We start from the raw sequence: 12,100 nt of genomic DNA on the forward strand, positions 1-12,100 counted from the left end.
CTTCCTCTCCCCACGAAAACAAAGTAAACGAACTGAAGTTCTGGTATCAAGTTTTAAGTACAGGTAAAAAGTATCGCACATAATCATACATCGTAACATTGAAGAAAATGCAAGAGACCGAATTAGTTGGTTCCTCCAACTCTTAGCCCCTATCCCTAACCCCTATTCAGCGTAACACGCGAACTTTGACAAAATGAAACTGCAGAACTCGTAGCATGATACTTAGAGACTAGAAGAAACGAATTAACCCTCTGATACCCGGTAATGATGCAACAAAAAACGTAAAGTGAACTTACATGTCGTCCGCACAATCTGATGATGCCCGCACAACCCAAAACACATACCAACGTAAAATAGACAAGAACCTCAGCTTAAACCCCTTAGGTACAGCTATACCGCCTCCCACTCCGAAACGGCAGCGGGTCCTCCAGCCGTCTCAGCATCGCCCGCTGTTCCTTAACCAGGCGATCGCTCTCCTCAAGGTCCCTCTTGCGCGCGTGGAACATACACTTATACTTCTCGTACAAGCCCCTAAAGTGAGCGACCTGCCTCTTCCAATCAACCAACTCCCGAGTCAAAGCACCGATCGCGCGCCCGTTCTCCGACACCGTCTCGGAGAGCACGTCGACGCGCGTGGCGAGGTGTTCTTTTTTCCGCCGCAGGCTGTCGGCTTCCGCGGTGCGATCGCCGACTTCTTTCGTCAGCGCCGCGATGCGTCGCCGAAAACTCGCTTCGCTGTCGGTCGACCGCGAGCGGCGTAGCGAGCTTACCTCCGTTGTTAGACGCACGTTCTCCTGCACCGCGGTCTGCAGCTCGGACTTCAGGGTCTGGTTTTCGCGTGTGAGCACTTCGTTGGAGCTGGCTAGATCGCGGTTTTGGTCGATGAGGCCGTCCCACTTCTCGACGGGGATGCCGGCGCAGGAGTCGAAGCAGCGAGTTCGAGAGTGGTAATGGGAGTCGTGGTGGTGATGGCGGTGGTGGTGCCGGCCCGAGGGGCTGGTCTTGATGATGTACTCGAACATAGTACGAGTCGGCATGCTAGCCCGCGTTTGTTCGAAGATTGTTGGTACGCTATTCAGGATATTACTGTATCTATCTGCAGCTAGGAAGTTTGGATCTTGGTTGATCGACAGGGCGAAGATGTGATTTGGCTGATGAGTGGATGAGCGACGAGCTGGCACAGTGGAGTATAGATGCAAGCGTTGGAGCTAATGCTACAGGCAAAACGAATGAGAGGATATAGCCAGGCCAAGGAACAGCCGGTCGGGTCTGCAAGGGAGCTCTTTTCATTATATGTAGCATGTATACACTATCCCAGGCACCAGGTTTGATAGGCCTCCTCCCACGAGGCTATGGTGGGGACTAGGAGGCGAACAGGTGAAGTCTAAAATCTAGGGGTGGCTCAATATCACGAGGCTCTGTCTGTGAACCTCATGGCCCCCCTACCACACACTCGGCAGGGAACTTGATGGGGGGTGAGGATATTCAGTCTATGGATTGATTCACCCGCATCTAGCGAAGACTGCGTACGCAGCGTAAGCGATGGCGCCCGTGTTGGGCAGCAAGAGTTACTCATCGCGGCTTTACTCGAAGGGGTGGGCTGTATCAAAGATAATATTAAAAATAATAAATAGAGGGTTGGCCGAGAACGTCATCGGATGCGAGGCGCCTGAATACTGAAAGCCCTCAGTTGACATTGGTTCCTTGTCGTGTCTCAAAGAAGGCTCTGGTCACGAACTGTTTAGCGAGGAACTAAAACCCGAAGACAATCCCATCAATAGTAATAGTTCCTTATCCAGCACGAAATTACACATTGTGAGTCTTACTCCGGGACAGAAAATATGCCTCGCGAGAAACAAGGCCTTTTTCATCTTAAACATGGCTTGAAAAGTACTCGAACGAGAGTCGAAACAAATAGAATGGATCTTTAATCCGCGATGCCAATGCATGATCTGGGAAAGAAGAAAGCGGGCCAGATCGATTGTACCCGTTCGCGCATAACCGCTTCGTTGCATCGCTCTAATGCAAGAATATGCAGGTAGCCCGACCAATTAAACAGAGTGGAGATAAGAAGAAGGAGGGTACGTACCTGCGTTATCATGCGCACAGACACTCTCAGCTGATGCGACCCATGTCCCTGCCATTCCTTTCACGTCTAAATTCCGATGGTCTTGGGGAGGCCCGCTGAATAAAAAAGATGGGAAAGAAACAACCCTCAGCTCAGCCCCATCTGCCCCTACCCTGACCAGATCAGCTATGACGGCTAAGTCAAGCCATGGGGGGCTGATTTATTTCAAGGTCACCAGCCCCCATCCAGTTTCAAGATATGATTCTAAAATTCCTAGGTGTAGGATCCTTCGTTCTAGGAACTATGATGTGGTGACTAGTTTACATAAGAGGCCTCACCCTCCCACGATACTAACTAACTACTTCGTATCTACTACTCTAACCCCCAAAGTCAGCTCTTCTTTTCGCCACTCGAAATCTTCATCTAGGATCGCCGCTATCTCCTACCTACGTATATTCCTACCTGTGGATCGATCCATTATCCGGTGAACCCCCGAAAGCGAACGATAATTGCGGACGATAACGATGGTCAGATGGGCGGTGACAAACTTACACTTTGTCGAAAAGACATTCACCTTTTAGCACTTTTTAGCTCCGTCATCTTTTCGCATCTGACACGGGAGACTCCTATCAGTCGATGACGCACTTAGGCATCAACGAAAACAATAAAAAGTCAAGATAAATATAGCCGAAAATGACCGTTACATATCTTATTTCGCCAAGTAGAAGTACGCCATAGCAAACTAACTAGTTAATCTTAAATATATACACTGGGATTATTAATCCCATGATCTCACTCGTTCAGGTATGCTGGTATCTGGTATCTGGTATCACTGACCCGACCTTTATCATAGGTCCTCATACAAAGCGAGTAATCCGTATTCATCCACCTCGACGGTACAATAGTACACCTCGGCTTCTCTAGTTTCTTATCCCTATTTCGACTTTCGCGTTTAGAATATCGGGCCTGCTAAACGGATAGATACCGACTTAGTCTCGGTGTAGTTGTAAAGGGCCTCCTCTCCTAGTTCGCGACCGATACCACTCTCTCCGAATCCACCGAACGGTAAAGCGTGAGAAAGAAGGTTGTAGCTGTTGACCCAGACGGTACCTGCGCGTAGCTCGTTGCTGACACGGATAGCTGTGGTAATGTTGGAAGTGTGGACGGCAGCAGCCAATCCGTAAGCGCTGTCGTTGCCGAGCGCAATAACCTCGTCTTCCGTCTTGAATTTGGCAACAGCAACGACGGGGCCGAAGATCTCTTCTTGCATGATCTTCATCTTAGAGGTAACGTTGGTGAAGATTGTGGGCTTGATGAAGTAGCCCTTGTCTCCATGTCGCTCACCGCCCAAGGCGACTGTGGCACCCTCCTTCTTACCCTCCTCAATGTATCCCATAATACGGTCGTATTGTAGCTGACTGACCTGAGGGCCCTGGAAAGTTGACTCGTCGAATGGGTCACCGACGTTGTTTGCGAGCGCGCGCTTCTTGAAGGCCTCAATGAACTTGTCGTAGATACCTTCCTGGACGTAGACTCGAGAACCGGCACAGCAGCATTGGCCGTGGTTGAAGTAAATACCGAAGTTGACCCAAGAAATAGCTTGCTCGATGTCCGCATCGTCAAAGACAATGTTAGGCGACTTGCCACCGAGTTCGAGGGTGACCTTCTTTAGGTTAGATGCTGCCGCAGCCTTCATGATAGTGCGGCCAACGGCGGTAGAACCGGTGAAAGCAATCTTGTCGATGTCCATGTGAGCAGACATGGCAGCACCAGCCACCCTACCGAAGCCAGAAATGATGTTAAGAACTCCAGGAGGGAATCCAGCCTCCTTGACGAGGCTAGCGAAGATGAGAGCAGAAAGAGGTGTCTGCTCAGCAGACTTGAGGACAATGGTGTTGCCTGTGGCAAGAGCCGGTCCGACCTTCCAAGCCAACATCAATAAGGGGAAGTTCCACGGGATAATCTGACCGCAGACACCGACCTACAATGTGTTAATATTCTATTCATATCTGGTTGTATTATCGCAATTTTTACTTACGGGCTGGTGTTTGGTGTAGTGAAAAGAGTCGGGGTTAATATCAATAGTTTTACCCTCGATCTTGTCTGCCCAGCCACCATAGTATCTGATGCAGTTTGCGACGGCACCGACGTCACCCCTGGCCATCGTGATAGACTTTCCATTATCGAGAGACTCTACAGCAGCTAATAGATCCGTGTTCTTCTCTAGGAGATCGGCGAGCTTGGTCAAGTAGACACCTCGCTGCAGAGGAGTAATAGTTGTTCGCCACGGGCCGTTGAATGCTTTTCGGGCGGCGGCAACTGCAATGTCGACATCCTTCTCAGTGGCTTCGCTAACTTGGGTAATGATTTCCTCTGTGGCGGGGTTGATAACGTCGAAAGTCTTCTTGTCAACGCCTTCGACCCACTCGTTGTTGATAAACCTAAATAGAACAATTACATTAGCTCTTGGACGAAGAAGGAAATTTTATAGTCGCAGGACCATCGTTCATTGGTGGAAGGGAATTTCTTCTTATTGTTTAGTGCTGACTTACAATCCGGTTGGCTGGCTATATTCGCCGGTGATTGGCGTCTTGAGCTGTGTGAAGAGAGGCATACTGTATATGATAGGTCGTATTCTCTATATGCAATGGGTATAGTGTGGCTGTATGTGAGAGATGAGCTGCGTCCTACGTCGATCTGTTGTATCGTGGGATTGGGGAATTGTCAGTATAAGATGAGGAGATGCTTCAATGGAAGTTGACGATGGTTTGGGGGAGGTATATATGTAGGTCTTTTTCCTCGAGAGGGGGTCGTCTTTGTATGGTATGGAGCCGGGAGTTGTATGGAGTTCCCCCTTCAACCCCCCGAGATAAAAGGCGGGGTAAATTAGTAGACGGTGTCATTATGTGGCAAGAACGATATCCTAGATACAAAGACGTTACCCCAAACGACATAGTACCATTACTTCGCATTACTTCTTACATGATTTAGTCGCTACGGGTGTGGAACGGAGGATTTCCACTCTCCCGGAAGTATGGGGCTTTCGGGGTAACTAGGGAGGTACTTGCTTTTAGTATACGGAGAAGTCTGGAGTGCAAGGAGTTGATATTATTGGTCGGATCGGTAGAGAATCTATCACGACAACCTTGGAATTGGTAAATTCGGGAGGTTACTATTGCCCAGCTGACTTCCTTAGCGACTTCCTCGAAGAAGCACAGACTACCTAGTAGTTTGACGTTATGTCACCAATTTATGTCATTAAGTGGATATGGTTGTTTTAGTGTTGCCGTAAAGGATCAATTAGCTTTGAATATCTCCAATGATTCCATCGCTCTGTCCTCTTTCCCTAGGTATTGACATAGCCTACATAGCTGCATAGGTAGTAGATGCTTGGCAGCTCAACAGCTTGAGTAGAATTGAAAGAACATAGATGGTGGTTTAAGGGCATTCTTAACCCCGCACTTATTAAACAAATGGCGTTTCTTACGGCCGCTGTAGTAGTCATGTATTTATACACCAATTGCATTAATCACCCTGTCACCATATTCGGGTCTACATTTAGCAGTCTACTTACTAGTATAAAGTTTTCTTAATAATTGTGAAATCATACACGTAGTACAAGTCTTACGAATACATAAATCGGTAAGCTAATAATTAAATATTACTGATCTTACAAGATTAACACACCGACTTCAATACATCCGCAATGTAGTCGCATCGAACGATGTTTTTGCCACAGTCGTTGACCAGCATACAAAACTGACCGTATTAGCTGTTTAAGGGTCTGGTCTAAAGTTCCCCGCAGTGCGGAGGAACTCCAGTTGTGCGGGCGACTTACCTATCACTCTGGGGCAAGACAACGGGGAACGGGCAGGATGGGGTGCTTACGAATTTCCGAACCAGGCATCCAGACAGCTAGACAACCAGACAACTAGACGAATCCTGGAATGCGAATGCCTAGGTGAGTAGGTGAACGAAGCTACTACGCCAGCGTAAGTGGCGCCGGCGACGCGAAGACTCGATACGGACAAATGGAAGATTCATCCCAGAAGAATGGATGAGGAGCCTCAAAACCCATGTTTCATGAAGTTGTTATCGCTTTCACGCCGAGGCTCTAATTGCCTGTTCCGGACATTATTCGTCTAAGTTGACTTCAACGACCCCTTACTAGAGTCGGCTTACATGCGTCTGTTCTCACCTTCTTACATCGATAGCGTGGCGACATGCTTGGGATTGGTTCACCTATTGTCGAATGTATGATTACCTTACCCGGGTTCAACAGAATAGTGGATGTTGAATATGACCTTATTACGGACGAAAGGTAAAAACGGTTTACTGTATTTGATAACGACAGCTTATGAAACATGACCGCCGCAGACGCGGGTGGACCTCAAGGAGGCGTGTCTTTCTTCAATCCACTCGCCTTATACCCCACCTTACTATTTTGCCCTTACCTTTTTTTTTCATCACGCTCCCTGGTCTCCTTTCGGCGGAGGGGAAAACGGGGAAAATCCCATAGATCACTGTAGCTTCGATTAAGCGCTTAACTGCATGAGAACACGCGCCTTAGTGGATGTGGGTGACGATTGCTAAGCTTTGATCCCGCTTTCTATTTTTATTGTCGATTATCAGTCGATCTACATAAAATCATCTGGTCAAATTTCTTAATAGGTACCTAGATTATAACAATCAAGTCTCAATCGATTGGATATTCGAGAAATATACTAGGTACCTCAAATAGTACCTGCTATACCTCTTAATACAAGAGAATGCGACTAAATGCTATCTCGGGTTAGTAGGTAGCGAGCCAAGCCATCCCACTGACCTTGAGGGTCTATAAATCGCGAACGTGGCGCGGCCCTCACCGTTCCCGTCGAAACAATATAGTTCCAACATCGTCACGACCTGTCTATTACGGGCAAAAGGACATTCGACTAGTAGGTAACTTGTAAATCTGATTGGACCTACCCTACTTAGGTAGTTTATGTCTCTCATTTCATGTTACTCGCAATTATATACCTATTGAAGATTTTGAAGACTCCAAGTAACACAACTAAGTCTCAAGCGAGGTAATCCAATTGACGTATGTGAAGCCCTTCTCTTACGTATTTGAATATCTGATTATTTCCACAACTTGTCATCATGGCAATTACGACAACACATGGGACCTCAAATGTCGTGATGCATCCAATGATACCAATGATGTCTTTGACCGCATGTACGGGGTGTTTATAATCACCGACAATTAAAGCCCGGCATGCAGAACTAGTAAAAGTGGTGGGGGTCCTCAATCATAAAGCCTTAGGAGTTAGGAGTTAGACCTGGCCAGACTCCTTCTTAGCAGCCTCTTCCTCAAGCTTATATCCTCCTCTAGCCATATCTTCAATCGTTTTTGAGCCTTCTGCAGTATCAATGAATTTGACCACTTTTGAGATTTTCTTTCCATCGTCCGTGAAGTTCACAAACCAACATATTTCCATGATTGATGGTTTGCTTCCATCAAACTTCGTCCAGTGTTCAACATGTGCGCTTCCTTTACGCGCAACTGCGTCGATAGTGCTGTCGAGAATCTTATTTCGTGATTCTTCCATGATCTTAATCTCTTGTCCCATGTGCTCTTTCTGTTCTGCACTGGTCTTGACGCCGTCGACAAAGGGGTATTTGGTCATGAAACTGTCTGGTTTTATATACCACAAACACTCTGATGTGGTCATTGACGCCGGCACGGACGGATCAACATTGCGATTGAGTGCTTGATGTCCGAGGAATGTGAGCAATGTCGACTCCATTATGGAGCGTAGGTCATCCGTGGGTGATGACATGATTTATGGCTAGAGTTAACCGGATAGATAATTGAATGATGTTTAACTCGAGATTACCTTCTGGAAACTGCCTACTTACCCTAGGTACCTATAATATATATATAATACAACAATGAGTTACGACTTACCGGAACTTCCGACAACTATCAATAACAATGGATCATATAACTTTCTGTGCCTCATCTCGTAAAGCGTAACCTATTAAAACTTTCAACGTTGACAAGATTCTTACCTAATTGCATGTTGTAGGTACTTAGTATGTACCTACTGGCTTCGTAGATTCTTTGCTTGCTACATACAGTGTACACAGTAGATTATACAATGACACAATTATTTTTGATGAAATACCTATTTTATACGGTACATAGAATAAGAGATGCAATAGAGAAAGTTGAGAGACTACAGACTCGGGTGCCGCTATTGAGCTTACATGTATTTCAGCTCAGTGTTAAAGACTTGAAGTTTATGCGCATGTACTGTACTTGAATATAGACCAATAGCAATTATGGGAAAGTGCTTTCGTAGGATGGATACCATATAGGTATTAATTATTTTAGATTTATTTTGGGAATTAAAGTTCATAGGATTTTGTGTATCAGACAGTCAGGATAGCCTAAAATCTTTGGGGCAAGAATTGAGGGCAATCTTCTAATCTTATCGGACGCATTGACTAAATTTTCGCCGTATTATCTTTGAAGAGTGGTGGATTGAATAGGTACATCAAGACATACAGCTTATTCTGCATTCCGACACCAACAGCATCTTATCAACATACCATTGATATTTAAAACCGATGTCCTTATTGTCGCGTAAACGAAGTTGACCTATGGCTGACGTCGCAGAAGCTATTGCGGCAGCCATAGCTGCTGCCGCGCCGCTAACAAGTAAGTAGTAGTTCAACTTGATTATTTCTACTATCTTGCTTCGTATAGATAGCTACATATGTCTCACATAGTGAGCTTTAATCTCATCCATGAATACATAATAATATTAAAATACTCTTACTAACAATACGCTAAAGGTCCTGACATCAAAGCCGAGCCGTCGAACCACGATGCCATGATCCTCGACCCAGCTCCCGAACAGCCACAGTCGCCTGTTAAGAGACCACGAACTCCCGACGATGGCGGCGAACAAACGCGGGACGAAAAGCGACCAAAGATAGAAACTAAGGTAGAGAGCGATGGTGCGAACGAGATGGATGAGCTCGCTCTTCTTGTTCAGCAAGCCCAAGCCGAGGCTATGCAACAATTTCACCTGGAACCCGACAGAGTTGACGGCTTACCATCAAACGAGCACGAGCACGAACAAGAACACGTAAACGCTATATCGCACGAGATACCAGACTTAGAACCGACATTTGAACAACAAGCACCAACTCCCGCCGAAAATTCCGAGCCGCGCCCTGAATCTCTATGGAGCAATCCAAGAGACTTCACGCGTCGAAAACATATTATACCTGGTCTAGGTAGTCTGGTAGGTGTAATGCGGGAAAAGTGTTGGAAATGAAGATACTAAGAATTAGTAGGCGATTGATATCATCACCGCTTGGTCTGAACAATCTCTAGAAGATACTGTTGCGACTCTAAGCGGCGACCCTGAATCGGACATCGCTAAGGAGTATGCCGTTCTAAAGACGGCTTTTGACGCGCAGCGCAACCTGCTCTCTGATACACATACGCTGCTGTATCCTGAACAACTCAACGTTGCTAGCCAAGCTCGGGAGGTTATAAGGGTAATAAATCTTGCGACAGCTTGCGCGAGCGTATTTGGAACCAATGAGCTTGGGTTGGAGGAGATCAACGACCATTTCCTCCGTATTTTCGTACCCGAGAATCAAGAAGTGTCACGAGATGCCGCAGATTTATATCTAGGCTTAAAAACACAGATTTTCCTCGCTGTATTAGAGACTGGAGGAATGGCTAAGGACCAGCTCCTGGAGGATCTATTTATTGCGAGACTCGAAAATTCTTTACAAGAACATCATCCGGATCTGCCTTTGTCGATCATTGAATATGAGTTTATAGCAAATGCTAAGGCGCGAAAAGCTATGCTTTTCAACGAATCCGGCGATATCGACAGTATTCGTATGTTGGCGACATCTAATTGGTCTTGTGGGATACTAATTCTATCATAGAAGCACTAAGCAAACAATTTACCTACGAAGCTTTTCTTGACGGTCTCAGCACATTCCTCAATGATCACATAGAAAGCATCAGGGTACAAGGTACAGGTAAAGTGGAAACGACAACAGTTATTGAGGATATCACCCAGAATGATCATATCGATCACGACCACGGCCTAGATGATACATTTGACCTCAATGCTATGATCGCAGAGGCATCAAGGGCTGCTCAGAGCGCCCTTGAGCCAGACGGCGAAGTGCCTAATCTTAACGAATCTCACGAACTGGATGAATTATCTGCGTTTCTAGCAGAAAATGTTTCTAAAGCTGTCGAGCAGGCTAAAGGAAGCACCACGGAGTTACCATCAGCTATTGCATCTGCGGCTGAAAGTGCCTCGAGAGCCACTATGTTAGCTTTGCAAAGCATCCAACAGAATCAATATCAGCCAACATCACTTCCCCAATCCACTAGTAAGTCTCACACCACCCAAACCCAATTATAAGCAGTATTATCTAACTAGATTTAGCACCATCTCACTCGACTGCAAGCCATAACAATTACCAACAACATCAACAAATCCAACAACAGCAAGCACAGCAATCTCAATCACAGCAACAGTATTATCACTATCAGCAACATCCTCAAAATACTGGGGCAACTACATACCAAACAACTAACGATCACCTTCCGCCGAATCAGACCGACTCAACTCCGGCGCTCTACGAACGCGCCCGGCAGGCTGCGGCAGCACGCTCGTCAACCCATGCGCGCCGAGAAGGCTCGCATTCGACCCGTCGACCCTGGAGTCCCGAAGAAGAGAAGGCACTTATGATGGGTCTTGACATGGTCAAGGGCCCTCATTGGTCACAGATCTTGTCATTGTTTGGTCCCAATGGGTCTATCAGTAACATTCTTGCAGACCGAACCCAAGTTCAATTGAAGGATAAGGCCAGGAACTTGAAACTATTCTTCCTTAAGACGAATTCGGAGATGCCATACTACCTCCAGTGTGTTACTGGCGAGTTGAAGACCAGAGCTCCTACTCAAGCTGCTAGGAAAGAGGCCGAGGAGAAAGCGAGATTAAATTCAGAAGAACAACAAGCTCACGTAAATGGAATATTAACGTTGGCGGGGGGTTTACAGAACAACTCCGTATCGAGACAGAGTCCTTCGACCACGGTTCCTAGAAGTGCAACACCTAACCAGCCGTTGTCTCATCCCAACTCACAACCGGGTACACCAAGTTTTACCCAGCAACACATCCAGCCATCTGCGCCGACACCCACTCCTCTATCGCGTCCAGTTATCCCTGCACCACAACCGGTCAGCCTCCCCACCTTTACATCATCGGCTCACCAACATACACCGCCGCCTCCTATTCCCCAGGCTGAGCAGCAGATACTTCCCGCTACTACAACCGCCATGCCTTCCGCGACAGGATTGATATCCAATCCAGTCGCCTCTACAGCACCTATGTCCGTGACTTACCCGGAAACAGCCCCTGTTGTAGAAAGTATCGAGCCAGAGAGGAGCGAGATGAGTAGCGTCGACGCTGCCGTCCTCAACCTAGGGGCTGCATTATTAAGGGAGAGGGAAAGGGAAAGGGAATCAGCAGCCGCCTCTGATCTAAATAATGCCGAGGAAGGATATATACCCTCTAACACCGCCTCGGCTACACCGGCAGCCACGTCGACTCAATAGTTTTGGGACACGAACCGGTACCGCTGGGTGCGGAATGACGAGTTTTCAGGAGGTCCACCCTTACAGTAGCATTGTTGTTATTTTCCTTTTAAGTCAAACTCACGAGACTCATGTCATGCATGATTGATTGATTGATTGATACCCCTGGGTGGTTCTGGCGGTCGCGGTTTAGGAGGCAACAGAACAGTTGCCGTCGTTTAGTTTAGGCATTTTGCTAGATAGACAAACATCAGTCTTGCTGGCACGTTTATCGAATGGAACATGCCATCGATTCGGTCAAGAGGAATCTATTGGATTGTGTGATACACGTTCGCCTACGCCCGCCCTATTGGATTGTAAATGTCCTCCGCCACGGATGCTTGCGGATATGCGTTAAGTAGTGT

At 46.8% G+C, this 12,100-nt stretch overlaps 4 protein-coding genes across 4 annotated transcripts; 1 reads left to right on the plus strand and 3 right to left on the minus strand.

Annotated features, from left to right (window-relative positions):
• Nucleotides 1–137: 137 nt before the first annotated feature.
• Nucleotides 138–1,222, minus strand: GGS22DRAFT_136532 (uncharacterized protein). Its single transcript, XM_047958603.1, has 2 exons — nucleotides 297–1,222; nucleotides 138–229 (listed from the first exon to the last, which is right to left on the minus strand). Exon 1 carries the CDS (start codon nucleotides 1,035–1,037, stop codon nucleotides 381–383), a length of 657 nt encoding a protein of 218 aa, XP_047818794.1. The 5' UTR covers nucleotides 1,038–1,222; the 3' UTR covers nucleotides 138–229; nucleotides 297–380.
• A 1,530-nt stretch (nucleotides 1,223–2,752) lies between these two features.
• On the minus strand, nucleotides 2,753–4,893 carry GGS22DRAFT_162390 (aldehyde dehydrogenase). Its single transcript, XM_047961216.1, has 3 exons — nucleotides 4,621–4,893; nucleotides 4,107–4,509; nucleotides 2,753–4,049 (listed from the first exon to the last, which is right to left on the minus strand). Exons 1-3 carry the CDS (start codon nucleotides 4,680–4,682, stop codon nucleotides 3,021–3,023), a joined length of 1,494 nt encoding a protein of 497 aa, XP_047818795.1. The 5' UTR covers nucleotides 4,683–4,893; the 3' UTR covers nucleotides 2,753–3,020.
• Nucleotides 4,894–7,231: 2,338 nt separating this feature from the next.
• GGS22DRAFT_200062 (uncharacterized protein) lies at nucleotides 7,232–7,932 on the minus strand. The gene has a single exon (XM_047966385.1). The coding sequence runs from the start codon at nucleotides 7,888–7,890 to the stop codon at nucleotides 7,384–7,386; it is 507 nt and encodes a 168-aa protein (XP_047818796.1). The 5' UTR covers nucleotides 7,891–7,932; the 3' UTR covers nucleotides 7,232–7,383.
• A 711-nt stretch (nucleotides 7,933–8,643) lies between these two features.
• GGS22DRAFT_200066 (telomere repeat binding factor-domain-containing protein) lies at nucleotides 8,644–12,084 on the plus strand. The gene is made up of 5 exons (XM_047966386.1): nucleotides 8,644–8,774; nucleotides 8,912–9,366; nucleotides 9,419–9,977; nucleotides 10,028–10,486; nucleotides 10,543–12,084. Exons 1-5 carry the CDS (start codon nucleotides 8,717–8,719, stop codon nucleotides 11,715–11,717), a joined length of 2,706 nt encoding a protein of 901 aa, XP_047818797.1. The 5' UTR covers nucleotides 8,644–8,716; the 3' UTR covers nucleotides 11,718–12,084.
• Nucleotides 12,085–12,100: the final 16 nt, after the last annotated feature.

Source organism: Annulohypoxylon maeteangense, assembly GCF_022496945.1.
Source record: "Annulohypoxylon maeteangense strain CBS 123835 unplaced genomic scaffold GGS22scaffold_8, whole genome shotgun sequence".
Lineage (NCBI taxonomy): Eukaryota > Fungi > Ascomycota > Sordariomycetes > Xylariales > Hypoxylaceae > Annulohypoxylon > Annulohypoxylon maeteangense.

Bases quoted from the DNA above. Each gene is read 5' to 3' on its own strand.
- GGS22DRAFT_136532 (XM_047958603.1), bottom strand. From the start codon at position 1,037: ATGCCGACTCGTACTATGTTCGAGTACATCATCAAGACCAGCCCCTCG.
- GGS22DRAFT_162390 (XM_047961216.1), bottom strand. From the start codon at position 4,682: ATGCCTCTCTTCACACAGCTCAAGACGCCAATCACCGGCGAATATAGC. The intron at 4,510-4,620 runs GTAAGTCAGCAC...TGTTCTATTTAG, and splicing joins TATAGCCAGCCAACCGGATT to GTTTATCAACAACGAGTGGG. The intron at 4,050-4,106 runs GTAAGTAAAAAT...AACACATTGTAG, and splicing joins ACTACACCAAACACCAGCCC to GTCGGTGTCTGCGGTCAGAT.
- GGS22DRAFT_200062 (XM_047966385.1), bottom strand. From the start codon at position 7,890: ATGTCATCACCCACGGATGACCTACGCTCCATAATGGAGTCGACATTG.
- GGS22DRAFT_200066 (XM_047966386.1), top strand. From the start codon at position 8,717: ATGGCTGACGTCGCAGAAGCTATTGCGGCAGCCATAGCTGCTGCCGCG. The intron at 9,367-9,418 runs GTAGGTGTAATG...AAGAATTAGTAG, and splicing joins TACCTGGTCTAGGTAGTCTG to GCGATTGATATCATCACCGC. The intron at 10,487-10,542 runs GTAAGTCTCACA...AACTAGATTTAG, and splicing joins ATCACTTCCCCAATCCACTA to CACCATCTCACTCGACTGCA.